Raw genomic sequence first — 17836 nt, forward strand, 5'->3', positions numbered from 1 at the left:
CTTTCTTTTAAATGACAACAAAGATCACTTTGACCTTGGGACCTACCTACTCCCTGGGCTTCATGACTGTGCACCCCCATCAACATGTCCTCTCCCGATTCATTTTTAGGTATTTTAATTTGGATTTTCAGGTAAATAATCATTTTCAAATGATAACAGACTCATGTCTTCTAAAACTTATGACTGCTACTTCCCTTTCACATTTACCATATTGACTGGCACCTCCAAAACAAGGGTCAAAAACATGGTAACCAAAACCTTCTTAATTTTAATGTGACTGCAGGTCATGACATTTGCCATGGCTTCTGATATTTGTTATGAAATTAAGGAAGTAGCTCAGTTCTCCTTACACAGTTGATGAAGATTTGTGGAATATTCAAGATCATCAAGCTTTGTGGCTGATCTGTCCTTTCAAGAAAAAAACCAATGACAACCTCTGTCTTATATATCGCCCTGTCTTACAGGGAAGGGGAGGTGGACAGTAGGATGGAAGGAGACCTTCCGTGGTCGCAGTGCAGCTCGCTCCCAAATGGGCCTCCGTGGTCCCCCGCTCCTGATGTTCTGACCTCTGCCTCTCTGTCGTCTCCGTGACATTACAGGGGTGATCAGGATGACCAACGGGACAGTGTGGCAATGAGGGGGTGCAACTGTTCATAAAGATACTGCAGCTTCCGCTGTCTTCTCTTCTCTCCTATCCCTCCTTCATCTTGCTCTGGGGGAAGCCAGCGGCCGTGGCATGTGGACACCCGCGGAGCCACAGAGAGGCCCTGCGGCAAGGAATCAATGGACCAGCCAATGCCATGCGATTGAGCCATCCTGAAAATGCTTCCTCCCACCCTGGCCAGGCTTTCCAGAGCCCTGGTCGACTCCTCACAACAGACGTGAGCTAGAGGGCAGCCACAGAAGCTGCTCCTGACCCACAGATCCTGGGATAATAAACATTTATTGTTTTAAGCTGATAAGTTTTGGCATAATATGTTATGTGGCAACCAATAACTAATATAGACGGTATCTGGAGAACAACTCTGAAAGATGATGGGATGGTTAGAGGGCTAAAATAATAGCAGCATGGGGATATAAACTAGTATGCCTTAAAAACCAGCAAACTCATTTCAGAGAATTTATGTCTCCCAAAGAAATGATCTAAAACAGGGAGAAAAGTCTTATGCACAAAGATGCTTAACAATATCATGTATTTAAATTTTTTCTGAAAAAAGTTTATCGTCTAAGATTGATGATGATATAAGTATGCAGCAATTAAGAATTTTGTTTACAAAGTCTTAAATTAAGAATATTAATACTAGTACTGAACATTCAAAAATACTTATTAGAAAAAAACAAACAAAAAGCCCTAAAAATACTTATTATGTCCCAGGTACTTTCCTGGATCTTTGTATCTATTAATTCATTTGATCTTCATAATAGTCTTATGATACTAAGACTATTCTTAGCTCCATCCATAGGTGGAGAAACAAACAGAGAGACATTAACTAATTCAGGTCACACAGCTCTCAGTGGGAAAACTGGAATTTGAACCTGGATAATCTGACCCCTTGGTATCTCTAATTTTCTTGAAGAGATCTCTAGTCTTTCCCGTTGTATTGTTTTCCTCTATTTCTTTGCACTGATCACTGAGGAAGGCTTTCTTATCTCTCCTTGCTATTCTTTGGAACTCTGCATTCAAATGGGTGTATCTTTCCTTTTCTCCTTTGCTTTTCCCTTCCCTTCTTTTCACAGCTATTTGTAAGGTCTCCTCAGACAGCCATTTTGCTTTTTTTGCATTTCTTTTTCTTGGGGATGGTCTTGATTCTTGTCTCCTGTACAATGTCACGAACCTCTGTCCATAGTTCATCAGGCACTCTATCAGATCTAGCCCCTTAAATCTATTTCTCACTTCCACTGTATAAGGGATTTAATTTAGGTCATACCTGAATGGTCTAGTGGTTTTCTTCACTTTCTTCAATTTCAGTCTGAATTTGGCAATAAGGAGTTCATGATCTGAGCCACAGGCTCTGGGTCTTGTTTTTGCTGACTGTATAGAGCTTTTCCATCTTTGGCTGCAAAAAATATAATCAATCTGATTTCGGTGTCGACCATCTGTTGATGTCCATGTGTAGAGTTTTCTCTTGTGTTGTTGGAAGAGGGTGTTTACTATGACCAGTGCGTTCTCTTGGCAGAACTCTACTAGCCTTTGCCCTGCTTCATGCTGTACTCTAAGGCCAAATTTGCCTATTACACCAGGTGTTTTTTGACTTCCTACTTTTGCATTCCAGTCCCCTATAATGAAAAGGAAATCTTTTTTGGGTGTTAGTTCTAGAGGGTCTTGTAGGTCTTCATAGAACTGTTCAACTTCAGCTTCTTCAGCGTTACTGGTTGGGGCATAGACTTGGATTACTGTGATATTGAATAGTTTGCCTTCGAAACGAACAGAGATTGCTCTGTCGTTTTTTAGATTGCATCCAAGTACTACATTTCGGACTCTGTTGTTCACTATGATGGCTACTCCATTTCTTCTAAGGGATTCTTGCCCACAGTAGTAGATATAATGGTCATCTGAGTTAAATTCACTCATTGCAGTCTATCTTAGTTTGTTGATTCCTAGAGTGTCGATGTTCACTCTTGTCATCTCCTGTTTGACCACTTGCAATCTGCCTTGATTCATGGACCTAACATTCCAGGTTCCTATGCAATATTGCTCTTTACGGCATCAGACCTTGCTTCTATCACCAGTCCCGTCCACACTGGGTGTTGTTTTTGCTTTGGCTCCATCCCTTCATTCTTTCTGGAGTTATTTCTCCACTGATCTCCAATAGCATATTGGGCCCTTCCGAACTGGGGAGTTCATCTTTTAGTTTCCTATCTTTTTGCCTTTTCATACTGTTCATGGGGTTCTCAAGGCAAGAATACTGAAGTGGTTTGCTATTCCCGTCTCCAGTGGACCACATTCTGTCAGACCTCTCCACCATGACCCGTCCATCTTGGGTGGCCCCACATGGCATGGCTTAGTTTCACGGTGTGCAAAGATGGGCTCAATAAAGGACAGAAATGGTATGAACCTAACAGAAGCAGAAGATATTAAGAAGAGGTGGCAAGAATACACAGAAGAACTGTACAAAAAAGATCTTCATGACCCAGATAATCATGATGGTGTGATCACTCACCTAGAGCCAGACATCCTGGAATATGAAGTCAAGTGGGCCTTAGGAAGCACCACTACGAACAAAGCTAGTGGAGGTGATGGAATTCCAGTTGAGCTATTTCAAATCCTGAAAGATGATGCTGTGAAAGTGCTGCACTCAATATGCCAGCAAATTTGGAAAACTCAGCAGTGGCCACAGGTCTGGAAAAGGACAGTTTTCATTCCAACCCCAAGGAAAGGCAATGTCAAAGAATGCTCAAACTACCGCACAAATGCACTCATCTCACAGACTAGCAAAGTGATGCTCGAAATTCTCCAAGCCAGGCTTCAGCAATAAGTGAACCGTGAACTTCCAGATATTCAAGCTGGTTTTAGAAAAGGCAGAGGATCCACAGATCAAATTGCCAACATTCACTGGATCATCGAAAAAGCAAGAGAGTTCCAGAAAAGCATCTATTTCTGCTTTATTGACTATGCCAAAGCCTTTGACTGTGTGGATCACAAGAATCTGCCTGTCTTCTTCAAGAGATGAGAATACCAGACCACCTAACCTGCCTCTTAAGAAACCTGTATGTAGGTCAGGAAGCAACAGTTAGAACTGGAAATGAAACAACAGATCGGTTCCAAATAGAAAAAGGAGTACATCAAGGCTATATATTGTCACCCTGCTTATTTAACTTATATGCAGAGTACATCATGAGAAATGCTGGGCTGGAGGAAGTACAAGCTGGAATCAAGGTTGCCAGGAGAAATATCAATAACCTCACATATGCAGATGATACCACCGTTATGGCAGAAAGTGAAGAAGAACTAAAGAGCCTCTTGATGAAAGTGAAAGAGGAGAGTGAAAAAGTTGGCTTAAAGCTCAGCATTCAGAAAACTAAGATCATGGCATCTGATCCCATCACTTCATGGCAGATAGAAGGGGAAACAGTGGAAACAGTGGCTGACTTTATTTTTCTGGGCTCCAAAATCACTGCAGATGGTGATTGCTACCATGAAATTAAAAGACACTTGCTCCTTGGAAGGAAAGTTATGACCAACCTAGAGACATTACTTTGCCAACAAAGGTCCATCTAGTCAGGGCTATGGTTTTTCCAGTGGTCATGTATGGATGTGGAGTTGGACTATAAAGAAAGCTGAGTGCAGAAGAATTGATGCTTTTGAACTGTGGTGTTGGAGAAGACTCTTGAGAGTCCCTTGGACTGCAAGGAGATCAGTCCAGGGTGTTCATTGGAAGGACTGATATTGAAGCTGAAAGTCCAATACTTTGGTCACCTGATGTGAAGAGCTGACTCATTTGAAAAGACCCTGATGCTGGGAAAGATTGAAGGCAGGAGGAGAAGGAGACGACAGAGGATGAGATGGTTGGATGGCATCACCAACTCAATGGGCATGGGTTTGGGTGGACTCCGGGAGTTGGAGGTGGACAGGGAGGCCTGGCGTGCTGTGTTTCATGGGGTCGCACAGAGTCAGACACGACTGAGCAACTGAACTGACTGAACTGATAGCCTGACCCTACAGCACCTGCCTTTTTTCATTTTGCCATGACGGTGAACAATGCTTCAGAAATGATAGTAAGTGAACAGGATACCCACAGTGTGATCACAACCCTGTTAAAAACCACCCAAGGGGGAGAAATCAGCAAAATGTTAAATGATGATTATTTTAGGATCATAGAATAATGGATTTGTTGTTGTTGTTTAGTCTCTAAATCGTGTCCCACTCTTTGGCGACCCCATGGACTGTAGCCCTCCAGGCTCCTCTGTCCATGGGATTCCCCAGGCAAGAATACTGGAGTGGGCTGCCATTTCCTTCTCCAGGGGATCTTCCCAACCCAGGGATTGAACCCTTGTCTCCTGCATTGGCAGGTGGATTCTAAGTGGTATGCTAGTTCTCCCCAGTAGGTCCTACTGGTAAGCTGGTAAGTTTTTCACTTATTTTGGGTAAGTGATTTGAAATAAATGGTATTATAACCTTTGGGCTCAAACCATCATTTTTACATCTGCAAATGACATATAAAGGAGACAGTGCGTCAATGGCCAAACTGGCATTAAAACTGGGAATTCTATGCTCTAGTTATAAAATCTTGATTTTCTGATGTAGGTAGAGTAATCTCACTGTGGATTCATATATCAAGGCTCCCTGAGCTGCCAGGAAAGGACAACCCTGCCTCATACACCAACATCACCACCTTTGAAGAAAAACCCTTAACCAAGAATTTAAGGCTTCCCTGGTGACCCAGAAGGTAAAGAATCTGCCTGCATTGTAGGCTACCTGTGTTTGATCCCTGGGTCAGGAAGATCCCCTGGAGAAGGAAATGGTGACCCACTCCAGTAGTCTTGCCTGGAAAATCCTATGCACAGAGAGCCTGATGGGCTACAGCCCAAGGGGCCGTGAAGAGTCAGACACAACTGAGCAACTAACACCTTCACTTAATGAGCTTGTGGCTCAGATGGTAAAGAATTTGCCTGCAATGCCGGAGACGTGGGTTCAAGACGGACCTGACTGAGCACAGCACAGAACAGAATAGTAAGAATTTAAAGAGTAAGAATTTAAAATTCCACAGGTTCCTGCCTCCGGGGCTCCTCAGGCTACAGGCAGGACATAGGGGCTCACAAGACAGCAAAAAGTTTCTCAAAGCAGGGGGTAGGTCTCAGGAGAGGTGAGCCGCATGTCTGAGGAGAACACCACTTGTGTGGAAACTTTGAAGTCAGGCACCCCCTGACTGCCTTAGGGTCTGTTAACTCATTAAATGCTTGTCACCACCTGGGGAGTTAATCCAGATTGTTCTACTCTTAGGGTCTCTAAACAAGGAGCAGCCTCAAAGAGCACAGTCATTCCTGATGGGGCTATAGCCAAATTTCCTCAGGGGATTTACACCAGGAATGGAAAAGCCAACTTCCGCATGGGTTTTCTTCCTTTCATACTAGCCCTGTAGCACTAGAGAAGACAGTCACTTCTCGTTGAGATTCAGCATATGCACACACTCCAATCTTACAACCTTACACAGCTAGCTGGAATCAGACCCAAGCTGCTTCCAGTTCCGCTACATTTCTTTTCTCTCGATGAGAGTAACTATTGCTTAAATTTCCTGGACGAGCTTTTATGTATTATTTTGGTTAGACACCTTTCAAGGCACAAGTATTAACACTTTAAAAAAAAGTTTGACTGAATAGTTCTTGTTCTTACAGTAGTAAGTGAAGCTAAGAAAGGACATGAGCTTGAATTGGAATCTGACAGTGTTACAAAATCCACCGATTTTTAACGAGCCCTTTTTTTTGTTTTTGTTTTTTTGGGTGGTGGTGGTTGGCGGGGAGGTAGTTAACAAATTGTTTGTCTAATAGCCAGATCTGCCAGAAGTAGGATTCATTTCTTTCCCTTTCTTTTCAGGAGCGCTTCAAAGCAATCTCTGGCCATCTCACATCAATAACCATAAGCAAAGACCCTGGCCCAGGGGCCTGGGTGGGGGCAGAGCTCCAAGGACACTCACCAGCTATGGCGCCAGCTAAGAGCAGACTTCCAGGGCTAATCTGCCCATCTTCGCTTGCAAGGGCTGCCTTCACATGAGCGTAGCACGGGAAGTAGATGGCCGAGAAAGGAATGTCCCGCAGAAAGCAAGCTTTGGCACCCTGTGCGTTTGAAAAGGAAGAGAAACCACATGAAACACATATCCCATTGAGAAGATCAAGCTTCTCTGGAACTTCCCTCAGAACAAAATATTCCTGGAGAAGACCAAATGTGTACTTACAAGCTGAAAGGGGAATGGAAAAAAGTATATATAACCTGGATTCTGCAAGTAATAAGTCGGAATTTTGTAGTTTAAAATAAAGCATTTTATTGCATGGTATGAGCAAGAGGGGAGAGTTCTTCCTCATTCTAAAGTTAAGATTTTGATGAAAATCGTTTTGGAGCCCTGCCTGCAACATCCTTTTAAATCCCTAACTGATGGCAGGTCACTCACATTTCAAGGAGGATTTGTTCTCAGAAGGCAGGCAGCAACAATCAAGATGCCTCTTCGTTACACACCTGGAAGGGGGCAAATTATAGAGGTGGCAGGGGAAGGGGGCTGTTTTTTGTATTGTTTTTGAGACTCTCATGAAAGGGTTGGATTTTTTCCCAGAAAAAATTACACATATGTATAAAATTATATACCTTTTCAAGGGGTTCATGGATCCCCCAATTTATTCATGTACTTACCCTACTCTCCGGGGTCTATGAAATGTTGATAAATGCCTGTACTAAAACCTTAAAATGTTTATAATAATTCCTGTACATTTAAGAGCTCTGTGTAGAACAATTAGCAGCTAAGGCAAGGTCTTCACCAAATCATTCCTGGTGCCAAAATAATGCCAGGGGGAGGCCTTGAAAATTGATGCATGACCAGAAATATGATATAAAATTCTACCAAAAACCGCAAGACATATAATGGGTTTTAGGTAGGCTAAATGGGAAGGAAGCCCTCCTTTTCAACACCATTTCTTTCACAGATTTCTAATACCTAAAAATTTTCACCAAATTGAGAGATTCTTCAAAGACAGGAATGAACCCATTCGATTCCACAGATCTAGCCAAGCCCAGTGACATTTATTGAGGTCTAGTGATGTTGGATCTCGGCTATTTGCCTGATGCCAGGCTTCAATCTGTCAAAGCTCCTTAACACTACACATCTGTTATCGTAGCCTTTCCTTCTCTGACACCCGAATTACACTCCTGACTCACACTGAGCTTGTGGGTAATAAAACCCTTAGTCTTTTTCATAGGGACTGCTATTAACGTAGGTCTACTGTAACTTAATTGATTGCCCTAAACAAGTAACATAAGCAGGGCTTTATGTTTAATCCTATTAAACTTCATCCTAGTTTGGCCCATCCTTCCAACTGGAACAAATGCTTGGAATCTGGCTTCTGTCATGTTGGCTGTTCTTCAACCAGCTCACCCATCGATGTGTTAATAAGCTGCCTCTGTCCACTGTGAGTACAGATATTCTAAATAAATAAATAAAGGACATGTCTCTATCACATACGGCCAATCAGCCCACACTTCTGTTAACCCCCAACCTGTTAAATGACTGACTGAAAAGAAGAACCACAGAATTTACCACAGCCAAATTCCTCGTTTTATACATGTGCAAAATGATGCCCAGGACAGTTAACCTATCAATCACACCCTTATTAAGGGCCTTGCTGTTGACTTGCTCAAGTGACTTCCTTGGAGGCAGTGCCAGAGACCGGTCCAAAACGCAGGATGCTCGAGTTTTTGCCATCTCGCCCAGTTTCTTCCAAGAGAAAAAAGTACACCATAATAACACCAGTATCCATGCAGCATTCAATCCTTTCCTAACGATTTGTTTTTTTAAAGGTTATAATCCGGGGAGTTCCTGTGTAGGGGTAATACTGTTACTCATTTGTTTGTCTATTTTCACGTCCTCTTCCCTATTTTGCCTCCAAACCTGCATGTAAGTTCTCTTCCCTATTTGCTCACAAGCAGAGTCTGTCCAGGAAACATTCAAATTAGATACCAAGTGACCATCTCAAATTAAGATCAGTTAAAAACTTCATGTCTGACTCCCTCAGTATCCTAAAAGAAAGCAAAACACTGCCATTTTATGGACTTCTAAAGAAGTCACTTGGGATCAATTGTTTAGAGCGATATCACTCCTCCTCACACAAAACTTGCTTTTTACTAATCTATTAGTTTTTAACCATTGACCTCATCTCCCAAATCTTTGCATCTATATAACTTTAGTCTATATGCTCTGGTAATATTACTTGTAATATTTTCCCTTTAACATATTTTCCTCTCTGATTATAAAATATTAAGTGCTGATCACAGACAATACAGGAGAATATTGACAATTTAAATTGCCCTTAATTTTCAACAACAAGAGATAAACACTGCAGCTACCATATATGTTTTGGAGCACCACCTTCAAAATTAACAACCATTCCACATTTGCGATCATGTTTCTGTGGTTCATTTATGCCTTTTCTTCTCCTTCAACTCACGCTATCTCGTTTTTTGGTTTTCTTTTTTGTGGGAGAGTGAGGGGGTGATATGGTCTAACATACCCTTAGCCGAAATGTCTGCATTTCTTTTCTATATGCTGTTTCCAAAACTCCACTGTTATCATGCTCTTGGCTGTCCTGTGGGTGAGACCCGGTGTTCTCACCTTTATTGAAGCTTTGCAATGGATTCCCTCTCCCATGTTCCTCTCCTGGGAAGCCTGATTCCCCTCAGTGAAAGGTACTCAATGCCTCATTCACCTGATCAATCAAGGCGCACCTATCACTCTGCATCTTCTTTGATGACTGTTAAGCTAGGCACATTGAGTTCTTACATACCTCCTCTTCATTCATTTAAACCCAAACACCACTCTTTCAAAGTAAGTAGAAAACAGACAAGGAGTGGATTCCACAGGGCTCCACACTGTCTGGCCTTCCCTGGGGGCAATGCGGTAAAGAACCCATCTGCCAATGCAGGAGACTTAAGGGACACGGGTTCAATCCCTGGGTCAGCAAGATTCCCTGGAGGAGAAAACGGTAACCTACTCCAGTATTCTTGCCTAGAGAATCCCATGGACAGAGGAGCCTGTCCATGGGGTCGCAGAGTCGGACACAATTGAGCATGCACACATCACACTGTCTCCACCTCCTCAACGCTATTCTGAGATCTCTTCATGCTCTTATATCTGCCTAGATCACTGTTGCCTACTTCAGACTGTAAACAACCGGGAGCCAGAAACTACATCTGATTTAATTTAGAAAACAACAAATGCTTTGGCTGTTAGTTAGGGCCCAAGACACATTCCTGGTGACACGGATTTGGCTTTGCCAACTCCCATAGAACACACCACAACTAAAGAGAGAAATGAGAGGCTTGGGATACACTGATATGTGATCTGAAATTAGAAACATCCCTTACTCTGACACAGAAGAATAAGGCAAAGTGAAGAAGCAGCTGGGTTTCCCTGAGAAGGAACTCTGCTTTCCTGAAATCATGGCAATAAGCCATGTATCACTGTGAGAACAAGAGCCTAACAAGAGGTGTAGTGTGCTTTAAGACATGCTTGAAAACAGTTCCAGATGACTAAGAAGAAAAATGACTTGATCAAAACACGATGAACAAACAAAACCCATCGAAGGAAAAGGTGGAGCGATACTGTGAAACACAAAAGGAAAAAACAGTCAGGAATTTGTTATCTTTTTTTCTACCAGGGATCAGACATGTTGTCAGATAAGTTACACGTGCTGGAACCAAGGTGAGACCCTGTTAAGAGGTTTTAGGTTTCTGATTATCTGGGGAGAAAAAAAGGAAGAAGAGAGAAGAGTGGAAGAAGAAAGATATTTTGTGGAACAGCCACCATCTCTGCTCCATAGAGGCAGGGATGTCTTTGTCCACAAGTGAAAACGTTTAAAAAACTCTACTTTCCACTGAGTGAGTTGTGAAGGGGCCCTGGGGCCTAACAGATGTACCATCTCCTGGGGCTGTATGGCCAGGCGATCAAGGAGCACCAAGGAAAGTCAAAGGTGAAATCTTCCTCTTCCACCAAAAAGGCCGGCCGAAGGTTGCCTTCTTTGGGGCAGACAGGGGCACAGAGGTTTGGGAATCCATGAGGAAGTAATTACTAAAGTCCCAGGTAAAGTATCAAGTCCAGTGCAAGTGTGAGGGCCAGTGGGGATGAGGAGGTCTGTGGTCCCTGCCTCTCCCGGCACCTGCTTGGGCATCTTTGGCAGCCCACGGCTCCTCCCTAGCCACGAGGTGCCCCCTGCCTCTCTCACACGTCCGGCGTTAAAGCCCAATGCCCAAGGAAAGCTAACTCTGAAAGGGGTTGAGGAAAAAGGCACAGACTTATTAAATTTCCCTGGCCTCCTTTCCCCACCACTTCCTTCAGGTCTAGGCACAAAGGCAGGTGCCGGTTTCTAAGGCTGCCTCAGGCAACACATGACCTGTTGCTCCCACACCATGAAGAAAGAGGCCGGACGTGAGGGAGGCTTTTCAAGTTCCAACAGTGAGAATGTTTCCCAGATTCCTTGATAAATCCTTCACGTTGTGGTGAACACCCATTCTCCCGTCCTACATCAAAACATAAACTTGTTTGACTTGAATGCTACTGGCCCCACGTACAATTTTTACTAAGTGGTCACCCATTCTGAACAGGCAACCTTATATTTAATAATAAAGGGAAACATTCCATGCTGCCCAAAAACCTGCGTCAGCAACACAAAATTAAGTACTTTGGCCATTAAAAAATTAATAAATGACAAAGGGTGTACCACCCAAAATAAATCTTTAAATGTTCCTCTCCATAAGAAAAATCCACACATTTCCCTGCTCTAGGCAGCCCTGCCTTCAGACATTCCCTGGCTGGCCCCGAATTTCCTTTATACACACAGTAAAATCACTTGGGGGAAATTAATATATGAAAAATGCAATCATCTAATTTTCTTACTCTCCATTAAAGCACTCTTTCACCAAAAAGGGGAAATTATGTGTTTGGTTTTTTTTCTTGTTAATAAAAGACCCACTAATAACACACAGGAACAATAAAAGGCATCTTAGGGGAGACCTATATGTGAATGAACTAGAATCAAAACTCAGATCTAGTTTAATTATCAACTCTGGCTCCATTCCAATCCCATATCCATCCAGACGCTCTCGATCACCATTCTATTTAAGGGCTAGGAACTTCACTTACCTCCATGTTAATAGTCCATGATGGACGGGGCAATTAGACGATTTAGAGACGCTGGCCACAGCACAGCCAGGGTAAAGGAATTATTTGTTTTGCGTCTCATTTTTCTCCCCTGATGTGGACACTATGGTGAAAGCCCAAGGGAACTTTAATCAATTCTTAAGTTGCTGGAATCATCCACCCAAGTTTACTCTGCCAGCTGTGTCTGGCGTGAAATTGTCCAAAGATGTAACACAACAGGATGTGTATTTTACACATACACACATATTTCTATCTCCAGTGTCTTTCTCCTTCTTTGAAAGCTCTTCATCTTGGATGGTATCACACCTGCCCAACAATGGGGGGGGGGGTGGCGGGAAATCCTGAAGGATGGTGGCTGATAAAGAAGTCAGGGCCAGGGCAGGTCTTTTCACATGCTAATTCCCGCCTATTCTAGCTGCACCTACAAATAGAGCTCCAAACAGACTACTTCTAATACAGGGGAAGGTAATTACACTCACAAAGGCACCTCTGTGTCAGGGCCCGGCACCAGGAGCCAGCAGGTCTGGGAGACGGAGGCTTAACAGAGACTCCTGCAGTGAATGCACATTGTCTAACACGAGGGAAAATGCCAGACTGGGGGGACCCTGCAGCCTTCAGAACAACAGTGGTGCACCTTGTCTGGGAAGGTTATTTAATGCTTCTGGCACCTGTAGGCAGAGCCACCCCTCTTTTCCTACCGCGCAGGTTTAGAATTTATTTGGCACGTATAATTGTATATTTTCATCCTGGAGCTACAAACAATGGGCGGCACGTCAAGTCTTGATCCTTGAGCATTCCTCTTGGTTTCTCCCAAGCGAGTTAACCCTTGGATACACAACCTGGCGGCACCTTTCCGAGAAATACCACTCGTGCCTACCCCCTCCCCACCGCCCGCCTTTAGGTTGTGTCACTGGTGTTAAAGCCAAATCAACCGGTCAACAATTGGAGACTCCATGTAAGTGACACTGAAATTACTTCAACTTGTATATAAAATCTCAATGCTTATTCTTGGCTCTCTTTAGTCCAGGGACTTTTAGGATACTGGTGTCTCTTTAATTTCATTGCAATCCTAACAAAAGCACCTTGACATCTCGAGGGATTTTGGTAGGAAATGCCACACCTGTACCAGGTCTAATTCTCTAGTCTTCTGCCATTATATGTTGCTTTGCCATCAATGATGCTCATCATTCAGATGGGATGGAGAGCTTTACTACATGGAATTTTAGTCTCAAAGAAGCCTTGTCTTCTTCACAAAGCTAATCTGTAAACTATGTCCCATGTTTTAAATTTTTCTTTCTTTTCTTGCCTTCTTTGCCCCCAACTTCTCCATGCAACTCATTTACAAGTTGCATAGTTTGTTTCTAGTCCCAAGGTTTAGACCCTGAAAATTTTAATATAAATACTCTGTCTGTAATCTTCACCTTCCTCTTACACAATACTTGCACATTAGACTATTTAAATTATAAGCAACTCCTCCATCTTATTGTTATGTATTTATTTCTAGCTCAAATTACATTAAGCATTATAATTACCATTATATATAGATATTACATTTAAATTCAGGCAAAGTTATTTAGAGTAAATATTTACCACTTTTTTTTTGCTCTTCATCCCTTGTTCCATCTGCAAACTATCATCTGGAATCATTTTCGTCTTACCTGAAGTACATTCTAGAATTTCCTTTGGGAAGGTTCTACCAATGATGTGTTTTCAGAGTTTTGCTAATCTAAAAAATATCTTTATTTTACCCTGTTCCTGGAAGACATTTTCATAGGCCATAGACTTCTAGGTTGAAAGGTTTTGTTTTTTTGTTTTTTGTACACACTGACGATATTATTCAAATGACTTCCAGCTTCCTCTGTTCCTATTTCTAAGTTAGCCAACAGTTCAACTGTTCCCCTTTAAAGACTATCTCTTTTGCTTTCTAGCTACCCTTCAGCTTCTTTGAAGCTTCTCTTCAGCTTTTCTTCAGCTTCAGTGTTTAGCAGTTTCATTCTGATATGTCTGGTCTGGATTAATTTATCCAGATGGGGATTTGCTGTGCTTCTTGCATCTCTAGATTAATAGCTTTCAATAGTTCTAGAGAATTTTCAGCCATCATTTCCTCCTGGTTTTTGTTTATACCCATTAAACCAGCTCACAATTCCCTGTGTACCACTCTCTCTCTCTATTCCGGGTACTTGTCTTGTCTTCTAGTTCACTAATTCTCTCTTCAGCTGTGTTTAATTGGCTGTTAAAGGCAGAATTTTGAAATGTTGAATTTTAAATTTCAATCATCATAAATATTTTCACTTCTACATTAAAAAAAGACATTCACTTTATAGTTACAATAATTTTGAAATTTTAAATCTTTGAAGGTTTAAAATGCTGTCAGGATGCTTTTGCCACCTCTTTTTAAAGTGCCTTGTTTCCTTGCGTGATTTGAGATGTTTAAGAGCTGCTCATTTTCCTTGGAATATTATCTATGAAAATTCTTTAACGTTTGGGCTGAAGGTGGGTTCCTCTTGAGAAAACTTGTGTTCTTCTCTCAGGTAGCTAGAGGCACTACCAATTTAAGATTATTTAAAAATAAATTCCTATATCTTGAGAGCTTTCATATCACTCAAGAAACATAAATTCAGTTTGAAAACTCATGTGAGACAAGCTTGGCATTCCTGATGCTTAGGGAGGGGTTTTCCCCTCCTCCTTCTCTCCCCCTCCACTCAGAAACAAAGTAATTTTCCTCGCTGTCTAGATAGTATAAGAGAGCATTTTAAAAAAGCTTTTTTTTTTTTTACTCAACTCTATTTGATTTACAATACTGTATTAATTTTAGGTGTATAGCAAAGTGATTCAGTTATACACACACACACACACACACACATATGCACATCTACGTGCAAGTCTTCTCAAAGAGGATGAGAAAAGGTAGACTGCATTCAAAGAAATAGTCAAAATATATCATCTTAAATGTGGATCTATATCTGAATTCTGCCACTCCACATCAATGGCCAGGATACTGCAGAGCAAGAATACAGGCTGCAGAGTCAGAAACCTGGGCTCAGATCATTATTCTGCCACTTAACTACTGTTATACTGGGCAAAGTTCTTAAAATCTCTGCACCTCCAGTTCCTCTCCAAAACCAGTGAGGAACATTTGTACTGACATAAGATTTAATTTAAATGCAATGATTAATATAAAGTACCTAGCACAAGCATCTTCAATTAAAAAAGTGATGACATAAAGATAATCACTATTATCAATGAAAAGCACACTGTCCTGTCAAAAGACGAAAATAGGAATAGTTGACATATTCTTTAAAAAACCGGCATCTGGAGTATGACTCCTTTATGATTTCTACATGAATCACAAGAGAGTTCTACATTCACCAGGTGAAGAGCAAATCCTTTATTTGGCAAAAGACCTAATTCTACCACGTAAAGTTGTTTGCTACATTGATCATACCCCACATAGGACTCTGTCATAAGACATATCTCCTTTATTTTATGTTCAGTGCATATCTCTCAAGTTAGCCATCCTTTAAATACAGACCATGGTCAAAATTAGAAACCAGAGAAATGAAAGAACAAATTATAAGAAATATACCTATCACTTCTGAAAAATATATTCAGAGCCCTCTATGAACAGTGGATTGGCAGCATCGTTTTTAGTCCTTCTAAATACAAAGGACAGCAAATTATATTCCAAAAGTTAAGCTAAAATAAAAAGGTGTTTTGTTTAAACTAATCCTGCAGGCACTTAGCAAAAGACAAAAACAAAGAAACAACAAAATAAAAATACTAACTTGATAAAAATGTTTGCCTCTTGAAAGATAGGTTACCCAAAGCATGAGGCTAGGAGATTAATGTTCTGTTATTACATACCTTTTTATACATGAACTTTCTTCTTTTAAAAACTATACTACCTGTTAACATTAACTTTTGAAAGAACTTCATGGCACTAGAATTATTCTCTGACCTCCCTTAACACTCATCACGCTGAAGGCAATGAGGCCACACTCATCTACATAACTCAACACACCTCATAGAATGTCAGCCCTCAACAAATATTTGGTGAATGAATGGAAGAATGATAAAAAACTAACCATTTTCTAGTATTTTAAAGGATCTTTTCTAGCCCTGTTCAGCACATTCAGTTCCTTTAGGCATCATTGAATAAAAAAGTATTTTTCACAGTGTCTCATTTTATTTGGTGTTCCAAGTATAGGTACTATTATTATCCCCTTTTCACAAATAATGCATCTGAAATGTAGGAATAGAGAGATTTTTTAAGTCTTTTCTTCCAGTTTATTTTCTTTTAATGCAAACTTCTAAGCACAATATGGACAGCATTACATCATTTTGAATATTAGACACAAGTTCACACCACATTAGATTATAAAACCTGGCCTCTTAAGGTACTTGATACCCCTTAATTTCTAAAAATTTGCCTTTTAATAAGACAAAATGTCCCAAATGTTCATTTTATGGCAGATATTAGTGACAAAGTTATCAGGAAGGCACAGAGTTACTTTTCAGTACTCATTTGGATAGCCACTTGGCTATCATTTGGATAGCCACTTGGTTCGCTGTTAGATTACATCTCTCTCCACAAGGCAGGCGGAGTGTGCACTGCTATGCTGATCAATACAAGAGTTAAGGGAACAGAACTGCCTCACAATGGATAATTTTAATTTCTATAATTTAAAGAGTTGAGCAAATAGATGGAGAAACAGTGGAAACAGTGGCGACTGTATTTTTCTGGGCTCCAAAATCACTGCAGATGGTGATTGCAGCTATGAAATTAAAAGATGCTTACTCCTTGGAAGGATAGTTATGACCAACCTAGATAGCATATTAAAAAGCAAAGACATTACTTTGTCAGCAAAGGTCTGTCTAGTCAAGTCTATGGTTTTTCTAGTGGTCATGTATGGATGTGAGAGTTGGACTATAAAGAAAGCTGAGTGCCGAAGAATTGGTGCTTTTGAACTGTGGTGTTGGAGAAGACTCTTGAGAGTCCCTTGTACTGCAAGGAGATCCACCCAGTCCATCCTAAAGGAGATCAGTCCTGGGTGTTCATTGGAAGGACTGATGCTGAAGCTGAAACTCCAGTACTTTGGCAACCTCATGTGAAGAGCTGACTCACTGGGAAAGACCCTGATGCTGCGAAGGATTGAGGGCAGGAGAAGGGGACGACAGAGGATGAGATGGTTGGATGGCATCACTGACTCAATGGACATCGATTTGGGTGGACTCCGGGAGTTGATGATGGATGGGGAGGTCTGGTGTTCATGAGGTCGCAGAGTTGGACACGACTGAGCGACTGAACTGAACTGAATTCAAAGAGTTGATATAAGATCAAAGATAATGTGCTTATTCTACACAACAAAACAAAGCAAAATTGAGTCATTCTATCTACCGTTTTAAAAAAGCATTTACTATTAAAAGCAGTTAGGAAAACAATGATCCTTTAACTACCCTAGCCTAAATTATTACACAATTCATGGCATTCAGTGACCTCTCAGTTGTTTTCATTTCCATTTCCTTTGCAAGTTAGTGTCAACAATGACACCAGACCTGTGAACCGCTCCATATCTGTGCATAGCACAGAACTTTGTCTTTAGACGTCCTTGAATTATCCACCAGGCACAGGCTCTCTCTTACCTGGCTTGATATGTCTATGCGATACCTTACGTTCCACAGAGAGATCGCATTGAGTTTGAAACCCAGCCTCCCACTTCCTTACAAGGAATACGACCTTAGAAAAATTACCTAAACCCATCACGCATTCCTTTCCTCAACTGTAACTTGGAACTGCTTAAAAACAAAACAACTATCTACATCATAGGCTGTATGTAATTGTTAGTCGCTCAGTCATGTCCAACTCTCAGCGACCCCCTAGACTATAGCCCGCCGGGATCCTGTGCCCATGGAATTCACCAGGCAAGAATACTGGACTGGGTTGCCAATTCCTTGTCCAGAGGATGTTCCTGACCCAGGGA

The 17836-nt window shown here is 41.5% G+C and overlaps 1 protein-coding gene across 2 annotated transcripts in view; it reads right to left on the reverse strand.

The window, feature by feature from the left end:
* Nucleotides 1–17836, reverse strand: part of SLC25A13 (solute carrier family 25 member 13) — a 224425-nt gene that overhangs the window by 10979 nt on the left and 195610 nt on the right. For both annotated transcript variants that reach the window (XM_065939668.1, XM_065939667.1), the window contains exon 15: nucleotides 6633–6771. In XM_065939668.1, coding sequence (XP_065795740.1) covers nucleotides 6633–6771 — 139 coding nt within the window. The remainder of the gene's footprint in view (nucleotides 1–6632; nucleotides 6772–17836) is intronic.

Source organism: Muntiacus reevesi, chromosome 6 (assembly GCF_963930625.1).
Source record: "Muntiacus reevesi chromosome 6, mMunRee1.1, whole genome shotgun sequence".
Classification (NCBI taxonomy): Eukaryota; Metazoa; Chordata; class Mammalia; order Artiodactyla; family Cervidae; genus Muntiacus; species Muntiacus reevesi.